This window comes from Carex rostrata, chromosome 27 (genome assembly GCF_964058835.1).
Source record: "Carex rostrata chromosome 27, lpCarRost1.2, whole genome shotgun sequence".
NCBI classification, from domain to species: domain Eukaryota; kingdom Viridiplantae; phylum Streptophyta; class Magnoliopsida; order Poales; family Cyperaceae; genus Carex; species Carex rostrata.
In genome coordinates, this window is record NC_135944.1 from 4,765,889 (window position 1) to 4,779,230 (window position 13,342).

Genomic DNA, 13,342 nt, shown 5'->3' on the forward strand with positions numbered 1-13,342 from the left:
AGTGTAGTTTAGAATAGTAAAATGAAAAAAAAATAAAAAAAATCATTGATGTCTCTTTTTTTTCATTGAGGACTCGAAGCAAATACTTGGTTGGAGTTGGAACACACTTTTCTCGCATTAACTAATTGTTTACATTATCTTGCCAGTTAATTTATTGATTTATTCATTTTTGAGTTGGAGGGATATAAATGCATATTTACTGCACCATGGGCACAGCTGAAAAAATTCAGTCTAACTCTGACCATAAAAGATTCCTTCCTATTTATTATTCTCTTGCTACTTGTTAGGGTTTGTAGAAAAGCCTTACACTTACAGTACTGTCATCTTACTTGTCTGAGTTACTTTTACTATTACAAAAGAATATGCCATCTCAAAATTTAAATTATTAAATTAATTAACTGACTGACAATGCCATGTAATTTATAATTTATAAATTGGTGTGGTTGAAATTTACCATATTGTTATTGGCACTTGTGATAAAATTTACCATTATTGTCTTCTCAAAGGGAAGCAGATCACCTGTCCCCCGAGGTGCAGGAAAATTCTGCCCCCTTAGTCACTGCGGGGTGGGGCCGGGTTTAGGATTTAGGGTTTAGGGTTTAGGGGGTCCACCAACAGTGACTCTGGGGGCAGACGATTCAATCCCTTCTCAAAGAACTCTGCATTAATTATCATTATTTCTATGTTTTTTTTTGGAAATGGCTACCAAACCAAGAACCTAATACATTAATTACAATCAGGATGGTTTATCAACATTTTTTCATTAATTAAGTAATTTTTTTCTCACTCTAATTTGTAGTGTAACTATTTATAGAACAAGGACTGTTAGAAATTGTAATTGATGATTCAAAGAATAATAATTAGTTTAATGCATTGAATTAGGTATATATCTGTATCTTTATAATTTTAATTTTTTGTGGTTCCAGCGACCAAGTCTAGATGAGCGGGTGTTAGTTGACCACCACAAGATTAAATTTCTTTAAACAAATGTAGTATATCTAATCTTATCTAAAAGTAGGGTTTAAAAAATATTATAAATCAATACTTTATGCGACAGTATGAACTAATATATTATGAGAATGTTCCAGCAGCCATGTTTTGTTAATTGCACTCGCACGGTTGTACCAATATATAAAACAAAAGAAAGAGAGGGACTAATTATTATATATATTTGAGAAGTGGTTCAACTTTCATTGTGTTATCTGGCAAGTAGTTAGGCTTTAGAGTTGTTAATTGTTAATAAATCTTAAATTTGGAATTGCTGTTCATTAGAGCTGTTAGATGTGTTATGCTAAGAGATGTATATATATATGTAAAGGATGATTGAGATCTTTTGATATGTTTTGTTATAGTAATTCACTTTATATATTCTAATTAGAGTAAAGCTAGGGTGTGACATGCTCACCAAGAAAGTTTGGTGAGCATAACTCCAAAAATATATCGGATCGACGTCAAATGCTGAATCCAAATCGTTGAAATCCATGTACTTCATGAGTGATGCATATACATGCAAAATTTTGAAGTTTCGAGTTTATTTGCTACACGGTCAAGTGGTGAAAGAAACAAACATTTTATTATAAGTTATTTTACATATTCAATTTTTATTATTTCTTTGACCACTTGACCGTGTAGTAAATAAACTCGAAACTTCAAAATTTTGCATGTATATGCATCACTCATGAAGTACATGGATTTCAACGGTTTGGATTCGATATTTGATGTCGATCAGATATATTTTTGGAGTTATGCTCACCAAACTTTCTTGGTGAGCATGTCACACCCTAGCTTTACTCTTCTAATTAAACTATGAGAATTTTAGAATGTAGGAAAAGTTTCATTAAAAAGTTTTAAGTCATTTGATGAACGATATAATTAAACTGCATATATAATTATTCATTTGAATGATAAAATTATGGTACAAGTCGAATTATAAAAGTTAGGTTTAAAAATTACAAGTTATTTATTTCGACTATAAAAATTGTCAAGTAAATGTATTAATTACGGATTAATTCTAGTCCTCTATAAAATGCATTATATGTATATTTGTAATTTTTTTTTTTGCTGTTCTCACAAGGCCAAAAGTATAAATGAAATATACACGACATATCTTATAACAAAATAGATAAAAACTATGCTCTATTTAATAACAAGATCCATTATATAAGGTTAATGCAAAACCTAACAATCCAACCCTAAAAGAGAGAAATATTTGGCAGCTCCATTATATATCCAAGCTATATATATTTGGTCCCTGGTCACTCTCATATATGATGTGACTCTCTCTTTCTCTCTCCTCCCCCTCTTCTAGTCCTTTTTGTTGTGCTTCCCTTTAGGCAGCAAAATTAGAACTATGTAAAAGGTAGAGAGAGAAGGCAGCAAATTTAGGAGGAATATTCCAACAAGTCGATCTTTTTCAACAAGCTTGATTAGAAGGAAAACAGAGATCTTCTCCAAACCTAAGGTAAAATAGTGTAACTTCATTTATTTTATTTTCTAAAAGAAGATATATATTGATGTCAATCAAAACTTGGGATAAAATTATACTCTAATACATTCTGTTTGTCTCTCTATTGTTTAATCACCGGGGCCAAATTTATCAATTTATCAATTTATCAAGCGTTAGGTACTTTGCACTAGATATTGCATGATTTATGGAATTAGTATTAATTTCTAAGAGATATTTGTCAACGCAACTCCTACATGTTAACTAAATATTTGATGTTTATAGGAGGCATCAAGAACTGCATGTGGAGATAAAAGAAGGAATTAATATGGATTTAAAAGAAGAGATATTGGCGTGCCTCAATTTGAATATATGGCTAGAGAATTGGAATTATAGCCAGGTACTTGGATTGAGCCGCGCCAATATCTCTTGTAATTCCTTGTTCTACCTCATTATCTAATTAATTACATTGGTAATTTTTCTATTCTCAATAATTTTTGCCATGTTTATATCTAATTAATTACATTGGTAAAATAGTGTAACTTCATTCATTTTATTTTCTAAAAGTAGATAAATATTGATGTCAATCAAAATTTGGGATGAAATTATACTCTATTCTCTTTGTCTCTCTATTGTCTAATCACCATGGCCAAATTTATCAACTTATCAAGCGTTAGGTACTTTGCACTAGATATTGCATGATTTGTGGAATTAGTATTCATTTCTAGTAGATATTTGTCAACCCAACTCCTACATTTTTAACTAAATATTTGATGTTTATAGGAGGCATCAAGAACTGCACATGGAGATAAAAGAAGGAATTAATATGGATTTAAAAGAAGAGATATTGGCGTGCCTCAATTTTAATATATGGCTAGAGAATTGGAATTATAGCCAGGTACTTGGATTGAGCCACGTCAATATCTCTTTTAATTCCTTTGTACTACCAAATTATCTAATTAATTACATAGTTAATTTTTCTCTTACTCTCAATAATTTTTTCCATGTTTATGTCTCTCCTAGATTGTTTGATTCTTCTTTTCAACTATTTGATTCATGTTATATGGATAATAAGGTCTAACATTTTTAGTACTTTTGTGATTTCAATTACATATAAGGGAAAATTTCTGGTGTACCCATCAAAACTTTCAAAATAGCCAATTTCCCCATCAAAACATCTTACTATCCAATTTACCCATAGAAATTTAACATCCTTTCTTCTATCCCCTTTTACTCATTAAATGTAGTATTTAATTATTTAATTATTTAAAATTTAAAATTGACAAATATACCCCCTTCTTCTTAAATAGAGATGCTCCTTAAAGTTGAGAGCACCATTAATCTTAATAAAATCAGAAACACTATTATTCTTATTGAATGACCGCGCTGACTTGATTTATGATCTTGGTCCTTAAATGATAAGGATTAGAAGAAGAATTAAATTAGTCTCCGCCTCTCTACATCTATTCCTCCTTGTATTGTACCCTCCCTATACTTCATGAATCAGGTCAGCAGGACAATGTCTCAAAAGAAATGGACTTTAGAACTTACTGAGAGTAGAGCTGTATCTGCACCTGTGATCTTTTGGATTCATTGCCAATTTCAAAAAGACTAAAATCCAAAATATATAAAAATGGGACAGTGATAACAATCCCCCCAGGTTTATCCCCGCATTTATCCCCGCAGATACTGCCAAAAAAAACATGGGGGGACCGCCCAATCATTAATGAGCGTTTAAAAAACTGCGGGTATTTAACTTGAAGCATTAAAGTATTTACCTTGAATTTATCAGGTATTAAATCCTATGCAATGATCTCTATTTATGAAAGAATAAATCAATCCATTAATTGTCCCCGCACAAAATTTCCTTTTTTTTTGAATCGTCCCCGCACAACTGGGGACCATTAAACATGGGGGGACCGCTCAATCATTAATGAACGTTTAAAAAACTGTTAGTATTTAACTTGAAGCATCAAAGTATTTAACTTGAATTTATCAGGTATTAAACCCTATGCAATGATCTCTATTTATGAAAGAATTAAATCAATCCATTAATTGTTCCCGCACAAAATTTTTTTTTTTTTAATCGTCCCCGCACAACTGGAGACCATTAAATAAACAATCCTCTCACCCAATGATAAATACTCTGAGACATAATGATAAATACTTTATGTTACATGGGTAAATACTTGACATTATATGGATAAATACTTTATGTTACATGGATAAATATTTCTCAGGCATACTTGCAACTTTCAGTAAAACATCAATGATAAATACTCTCATGCATAATGATAAATACTTTATGTTACATGGATAAATATTTTGTATTGCATAAATAAATACTTCCCAGACATAATTGCAACTTACAGTAAAACATCAATGATAAATACTTTCAGACATAATGATAAATACTCTATGTTACATGGATAAAAACTTTATGTTACAAGGGTAAATACTTCTCAGAAATAATGATAAATACTTTTTTGAACATCAATTAACAGATAAGCATTTATTAACAGTGATTGTTATTAGATAACAGTATAATTAATGCGTAGATTGTTTTTAAAGCAATAATTAACGCGGGAATTGTTATTAGAGGAATGCATAATTAATGCGGGGATGGGAGTGGGGGGTTCTTATAATTAGTGGGGAGATAAAAGGAAACTTTTAGGGAAATTAGTGGGGGGATAAAAGGAAACTTTTAGGGAAATTAGTAGGGGGGATATATGGCAGTTAAGGAAGAGAGAGAGTGCGGGGAAAATGGGGGGATGAGAGTGGGGGGTTTGTTATAATTATTCATAAAAATGAAGCATATTCTACATGAAAAATTATATAACACTTTGGGAATCAATTTGCATGTGCTTCTCAGTGTTTTAAATAACTTTGTTACTGGAACAACTAGCATTAATTATAGAAGATTGACTAATATCGTGTACCAATCAAAATATCTTTGATACATATAATGAGACGGAAATAAAAGAACAACAAGACCGGGTTAAGGGATCAGAATTGTACCAGTCAAGAGCTTCTTTTATTGCAAAAGAAGCTATTGTCTCTCATCCTACAGAGGTGGAGACAAATTTACATTTTCTTCTAATCCCTTTCGTTTATGGTATGATTCTTAGCGGTCAATCAATAAGAATAATGGTGCTATTTGATTTTATTAAGATTAATGGTGCTCTCAACTTTTAAGTGACATCTCCATTTCAGAGGAAGGGGTTATGTTTGTCTATTTAATATTTAAAATAACTAAATAATAGATTTAATGAGTAAAAGGGGATAGAAGAAAGGATGTTAAATTTTTATGGGTAAATTGGATATTAAGATGTTTTGATGGGGAAATTGGTTATTTTGAAAGTTTTGATGGGTGCACCAGAAATTTTCCCTATATATAATTAATTCAAGCATAAACAATTAATTGTTATTAATTCACGTTACTTTGATTTAGATTGTTGAGGTTCTTATATTCTACATAAGATATATAACATGAACTGTCTATAACAAAAGATGTTACTGCAGCAATAATCAAATGGTGATATCGATGTAGCTGTCATTTAGATTAAAAATGCTACTACATGACCTAATTTTGAGATATATAAAATAAGACAACTTAGATTGAATTTCATTTGTTCTTCCCTGCAGTTAATTTTGTTCTTTTCTCGACTAAAATGAAAAATCTCTCTTCTCCTAGGTTTTCATTACCTGAAGCTTTTAATATGTACGGTAGTCTTGAAGATAGACAAACACACGCTTTAATTTGTATTAATTATTATATATGTTCTCACCAAAATGAGATAGAAACCTACATGACATATAACTCTGCATGCGTATGATCTTGTACTTGATAATTACAACTCCAACCATATGCTATATATTATAGAAATATTGATGCATTCACTAGCTACATATATTTTGATGTGTTTGACTGAACGAGTTCATTAATAAATGTTTGTTTTGAGGTGCCTTTGTTGTTTTCCATTCCATTGAATAATACTTCATAAACAATGATTATGCTTTCTAGAGAAGGATGAATCTATTAATTACTTAGTGTGACTGCATGCATACATATATAGAGATGTTGTTTCCCTTGTTACACTATGACTTATTATTAAATTGCGACTTGACTTTGTGAGATGCATATGTTTTTATTTTATATTTTTCCTGTGCTCACATGAAGTTTCAGGTACATTGAGCATATATTATATGAGTAGGGTTAAAATCCACCATTGGTTTTGTACTCCCACTATACGTACTCCACGTCTCTATCTCCGTTTACAAAGTTCAAATAGTCGATTCAAACTGCTCAACATAATATACATATTAAAATGTGCTTAGAGACCAAATTTTATATTTTTTAGAATTTTTTTACTATTTTTTTAGATAGGTACAAAATCACTGTTTTTGGATTGTACAGATGCAATGATTTTGTACCTATCTAAAAAAATAGTAAAAAAATTTCAAAAAATATAAATTTTGGTTTCTAAACATATTTTAATATGGAGATCATGTTGAGCTGCTCAGATCGACTGTTTGAACTTTGAGAATAGAGATAAAGAGGTGGGGTATGGTTGGAGCACAAAACCAATGGTGCATTTTAACCCTACTCATATTATATATATAATTAAGCTGCAAGGAAAGCTGAGGAAACCAAACAAGGATGTATCTGCAAGAATGATTTGTTGATGTAAATATATTTCTTGTATGTAAAATAAGTTGTGTGATTTCTTAACAACATTGTAACCATAATTAATTGAACTTTTAATATGTATTTAATAGAAATGATTCCAATTCTTTCATAGATTTCTAAATACTTAATTTGTTAACAGTAGACTACAATTGATAATTGGACGTGACATGATTTATTTCAGTAGATGTGGAGAAAACTAATAAAAGTCCATAAAAATAAATTTGTCAAAAAATTCCTTTCTTTGTGGATGGCTTAATTTATGAGATGCTAAGATGGAAATAGTGATTAAATGCCACTAAAATTTATTGAAAGGAGTTTGCTTTGTCAAATAAGAAATTTCTTGTATTGCCTTTTAACTATCCTACAATAATCTTTAGTGCAAAACACACCTATCACAAAGTGCTTCATATTTGTCTTGTTCAAAAAGACTTCGTCACTAACACTAACAATTAAAGAGTGCCCAACAATTAATAATATGAAATGGAGATTAGATTAATTAGTGACCAAACACCTGTATAGAGGGAAAACAAAATATCAAAAGAAAGAGGAAGACTTGGTCAAAATAAACGATCTATAAAATTGGGTTATGTATCTTCATATATGACTCTCTTGATGTGAAATTACTATTAGATGGGTCTCAAAACGAAACATCATATGAACAAATTTTGTGAGCCTAAAATTTGGGTTAGGTATGAGTGGTATTACAACAATACTGGACCGAGAAGTGCAATTGCACCATATATATTTGGGCCTTAGTACTTTTCGAATTGATATTTAGGCCCAACATCCCAATATATGTATTTGGATTTGGATTTGACCCAAGTCTGACTGGTATTCTCAATTGAAAAAGTTCTTTTTAGCCTTATTTAGGGCTTCATATCGCAAATATTGTAGAGGCTATTTGGTTTATCCAGATCAGTGCAAATGTGTACAAAGGATAGAATTAGTTTCTCAAAACTACAAACACATGCATTCACTGACATGTGGGCAATTATTTTCTATAATTGCCTCCTACCCATTGCCCTCTCTACTCCTCTCTTACCCCACCTCTAAATTCTAGACAACTTTCTTCCTCACTTCGTCACCCTTCCTTACCCCAATAATTTTTGTTTTTCATCAAGGAGCTATGCACCGTTGCAATTAGGCGTGTATTTTTTATACTATAATTTCCACAATTTTTTTATTACTGGGTTCAACAAAAAAAAAAAAAATCAAGAACATTGTTACCCAGAAATATAAAATATTAAAATTTATGTAGTAATTAATCAGTGTTGAATTAATCTTCCTTCATTCTCTTTTTAAATATGTCGCCTATATTTTATTCTTTATGTCTTTGTTTTGCATGGAAAGAAAATTAAGGTGTTTTGACCATATTATTATGTTAATTAAATGGTATACAACAAAGGTAAACTCAATTTCAGCAAAGGAATGCTTTAGAATCAATTAGGATGTATTAATTTAAGTACTTTTGCTCTTAGACCCCCATATCTTTCATATTTGCAACTTCACCCTTTATGATTTCATGTTTCAAAATTTGTAGATGTTACAGGTGTTACACCAATCAAACCAAATATTGCTGTAATTTTATTTCAATTTTAGAAATTATAGATCGTAGTACTCTTTTTTATATTCAATATATGGCACCCTTAGACAAAATCAAAATTTAACAGATAATCATATAGAGTTCCTACCATACATTATGTGCCCTTTGTGGACAAAAAAAGTACTTCATTGACAACTGCACACACACTAAAAAAAAAAAATACAATATAGTGATTCATACCCATTTACTAGTACAAATCTCTTAGATATTTCCATCAATGAAAATGTTGAAAGTAAATCCTATCTATAATGAAATTAAACCACTTTATTCCATTCTTCCATAAAATAGTTGCCCAAATTACAAAGGCAAACCCCACCCCTATCCCTAATCCAATAGAAACAGAGATCCCAATTACATCAATTGAAGACTTTGAAGGAAAACCTTTATTAAAGCCATGATTTGAAGCAGTTGTTGGGCAATGCATCGATAAAGGACTACCACACAATCCAGGATTTCCCATGTAAGAAGCATTTGAAAATGTTGAAAGCTGAGGGACTTGTGGTATTTCACCAATCAAATTGTTGTATGAGAGATTTAGTGCCGAAAGAAAAGTGAGAGAGGTGAGTTCTTGAGGGATGTGTCCGGAAAGCTGGTTGGAGGAGAGATCCAGTAATTGAAGTTGCTTTAAATTAGCAATTTTTTTTGAAATTGGACCAATCAGGGTATTATGTGATAGGTTAAGCACATCAAGTGACTCGAGTTTCCCAATCTCTTCGGGTATTCTCCCCCAAAATTCATTATTTGACAGATCAATGTAGCTGAATATGCCAATGAAGTTCATAAGATCAAAACTCATCCCCTTGTATGTGACTGTAGCTACATCATACGGAACTAAAGTTACATTCATGTCGAAATAAGATAGGAAACTTGTATTTGATGCAATCATCATAGCTTTCAGATTTAGAAAAATATTCTTAGGCAATGTACCACTGAACTGATTTGAAGAAAGATCAAGAACTTTTAGCATGGGGAAAAAGGAATCGTTTCCTATTGTTTTGATTTTCATGTCTGAAATTTTTCCATAGAACATATTCGACCTTAAGACAAGAACATTCAAATTTTCAAGATTTCCCAGCCAATATGGAAATTTGTTCACTATCTGATTGTTTCCGATATCTAAGACTTGAAGAGCATTACAATACCTCAGTAACTTAGGCAAACTTCCATTTATTACATTTCCATTCATATTTATTGTATGAAGTTCACATGCTTTAGTAATATTTCGTGGCAATGGCCCAATCAATTTGTTACTTTTTAGGTTAAGCACTTTCAATCCAGCACCTTCTAGAAGGCAAGGTGGAATAATACCAGTTAAATTGTTATATGAAAGAACAAGAACTGTTGGCAATGTCACACTACAAATGGAAAGGGGAATTTCTCCCCTGAGACTATTATTCGAAAGGTCTAAGTAGTAAATATTTGTTTGGTAACTCAGAAAAGCTGGAAACTTTGTTAAATTGGATGATGCCAGAATTAGTGTTTCTAGTTGGGGAAATGAAGCATAGAATGACTCGTTATTGTTTTTGCCTTCTATAATTGATAATTTGTTGTTTGAAAGATCCAGATAATGAAGCTTCTTATTGTGCTTGATGATGTCTAAATTAAATGTACCATTGAAATTATTTGATTCAATACTTAGATCAACGAGCTGGGGAAATTTGAATATGGATGTTGGAAACGGTCCTTCAAGATTGTTGTCACCAAGGCCAAGTGATTTCAAAACTGATGATCCATTTGAGAACTCAGGTACATATCCAGACAATTGGTTATCTGATAGACCAAGGTCTTCCAAAGAAGGGTGAGAAAACAAAGACATTGGTATCGTACCTGTCAATTGGTTCCCTCCTAAGTAAAGAAGTCGGAGTCTTGTAAGGTTTGTTATTGAAGGTGGAATTTCTCCATAAAAGTTACAGCTGAAAAGAGCTAATTCCGATAAGTATTGGAGATTACCAATTGAATCTGGTAATGGACCAGTGAAATTTATATATCCAAGAGACAGAGATTGCAAAAAGCTTTGCTTCGTAAATTCTGGCAGCTGACCCGACAACAATGAGTTGGCTGTTAAATACAATTTTGTTAGATTTGTAAGGTGGAATATTTCATTTGGAAAATTTCCTGTTAATCCACAATCTTGCATGAATAGCTGCTGCAAGGTTGGGCCTACTTGAAAAATTGCATTGCCCCACTCGGACCCGTCGAGTGAAATGTCAACAGCATCCAGGCAAAGAACCTTGAGCTTGGTAAGGTTGCTGAGTAAGGTTGCTAGGCCTGTGTCACGAAGATATAATTGATTGGTTTTGGACGAGGATGATAAGCAAAGTTCGATAAGCTTTGTGAGGGTAGAAATACCAATTGGAACTTGACCGGCAAAGCCCGAGTTGTATAAGTCGAGATGGGTTAAATTACCAAGTCGCTCAAACCCGGTTTGTGGAAGGGTAATATTATAGAAGTAGTTTTCAGAAAGATTGAAGTACTGAAGAGAGCTGAGATTGAACAAAGCCGGGCTAAGTTCACCCGAGATCGACATATTAAAAAGGTTGAGTGCAGTCACCATACTAGTTTGCTCATCGCATGTGATGCCATCCCATATGCAACAGTCGATACTTACATTCCATGAATTGAGTTCAGTGGTTTTGAAGCCTTGCTTGAGTTGAATCAGGGCCTGACGTTGGTCAGGAAGGCATTGGGCTTGTGTTAGAGTGATGTTTTTGGGGGAGAAGGAGAACAGAACAAGTGATAAGGATAGAAGTGCAAGAAGTGCCATTGCAGGAGAGAAAGAGTAAGCAAGACAATTTTGAGCAGTGCTTGATTGTAAAATGTTGAGTATCCATATATATAAGACCATGCATAAGGATATAAAAAATAAAAATAAAAATAAGAACGCGAGGGCAAAGGGTACAGGCACGACTATGACTGAATGAGAAGCAAGTTGTCTCAAGTTACAAAGAGGAAAATTAATGAAACAACGTTAATCAATAAAACTTAAAACTTAAAGAACTTTGACTGTTCTTGCAAAATAATGAATCAGTATTAATTAATTATGCCAAGACAAATTATGCTCTAAGTTCACAGAACTTTGTCAGATTAATAAACAGAGCTCTCTGTCATAATCTCTAATGGTATACATTCTCTTTCTCTTGTACATGTAGTCTCATAATATGTAATTACTATGGTCCGATCTGAAAATAATATTATATCTTTCATCTGCACTCTAACTTCATTGAAAATTTAATGTGGGGTCAAGAATTGGGGCTTGTGCAGTTCCACAAAATAAATATATTTTTTTTCAAATTAATCTTTTTTTCCCCTTGTGATTTTTGTCTTACAACATATTTATTTCTAGTTCGGTACTGACGAGAAAGAAATTGATATTTTTAATATGGGGAGACTGGAGCTTGCCATCCATCTCTAACATTAATAAAAATTGACCAAAATTATCTCCACGCCAAATTTAAACATTTTTTTGTCATCTTGAGTTTGAAAACAGAAGATAATTGGGTGCAGTACTTGTTTATACAAAAAAAGTTATTTGGATTCTTGGAATACTATTTAAGTCTGTGCTGTATTAAATACTTTTACAGTGACTAATATGTAATATGAATTTAAGTGGCCTCGATTGTTCCTCTGTTTCGATTATTATTTTGGTGGTAATAATTCTGTATTTATGTTTTCTATGTTTGTACTTTTTTATTCGGTTTATTAATTGAAAAGGAAAATTAAATAAGCCAAAATATCAGTTCTGTATATATCATCAGTGCCAATTTACACAAAAATATGCTAAAGAGCTTCATTATACCAAGCTAGTTAGATTCAAAAACAAAAAAAAAAAAATTCAAATAGAGATTTCTTTACATCTAACTGAATTCTTTCGATTTGCATGGTTTTGATTTTTGGATTAACTTAGAAAGAAACAGTCAATTAAATACTTCTTCATGAAGCAAAAACTGATATGTTAAAATTACTGCAAAATACTGATGTAGAGTGATTGCAATTGAAAATAATGTATATGTGGACAAAATTGAGGAAAGACTTGACTAATCAGCAGGATTCAATTAAACTAATGTATTTATTTATTGCCTTTCTAGATTTGACTCTTCAGTTCTACTGAAGACTATTACAAATTAATAAATTTAATTATTAGTGAAATATAATATTTATATTGTTGGAACTCTCTAGAATTGTCATGAATGTATTAGTTAATATTAGAATTATCTAGTAGTTTTGTAGTCTTCTTGGTTGTCTTGAAATTTGAAAAACATATCTAGGAAATAGAGAAGATTAATGAGAAGGTTAAATGTCATTTAGTAATAGTAGAGTGTGTAGAAAGGTTAATGAGAAGATTAATGAGAGGGTTAAATATCATTTGGTGACATTAGAGTGTGTAAGGAGTGTTATGAGTGTAAAAGAGTAAGAGAGAAAAATAATATTGTGCATAAAAGATAAATTTATGTCATAGAGTGTTCACTCTTTCATTATTAAATATATTAAGTTCATATCAAATAGTAACAAATTTATCTAGTCAAGTAATGAGTATTTCCTTCTCTTTATTTTTTTTATTTCTTTAATCCCTAACAAAAGTAACAAAACAGAAATTCCTGATTGAAAT

At 31.5% G+C, this 13,342-nt stretch overlaps 1 protein-coding gene across 1 annotated transcript; it reads right to left on the reverse strand.

The window, feature by feature from the left end:
- Positions 1-8,804: 8,804 nt before the first annotated feature.
- Positions 8,805-11,615, reverse strand: LOC144545338 (uncharacterized). Its single transcript, XM_078293924.1, has one exon. It carries the CDS (start codon positions 11,579-11,581, stop codon positions 8,951-8,953), a length of 2,631 nt encoding a protein of 876 aa, XP_078150050.1. The 5' UTR covers positions 11,582-11,615; the 3' UTR covers positions 8,805-8,950.
- Between the last annotated feature and the right edge of the window lie 1,727 nt (positions 11,616-13,342).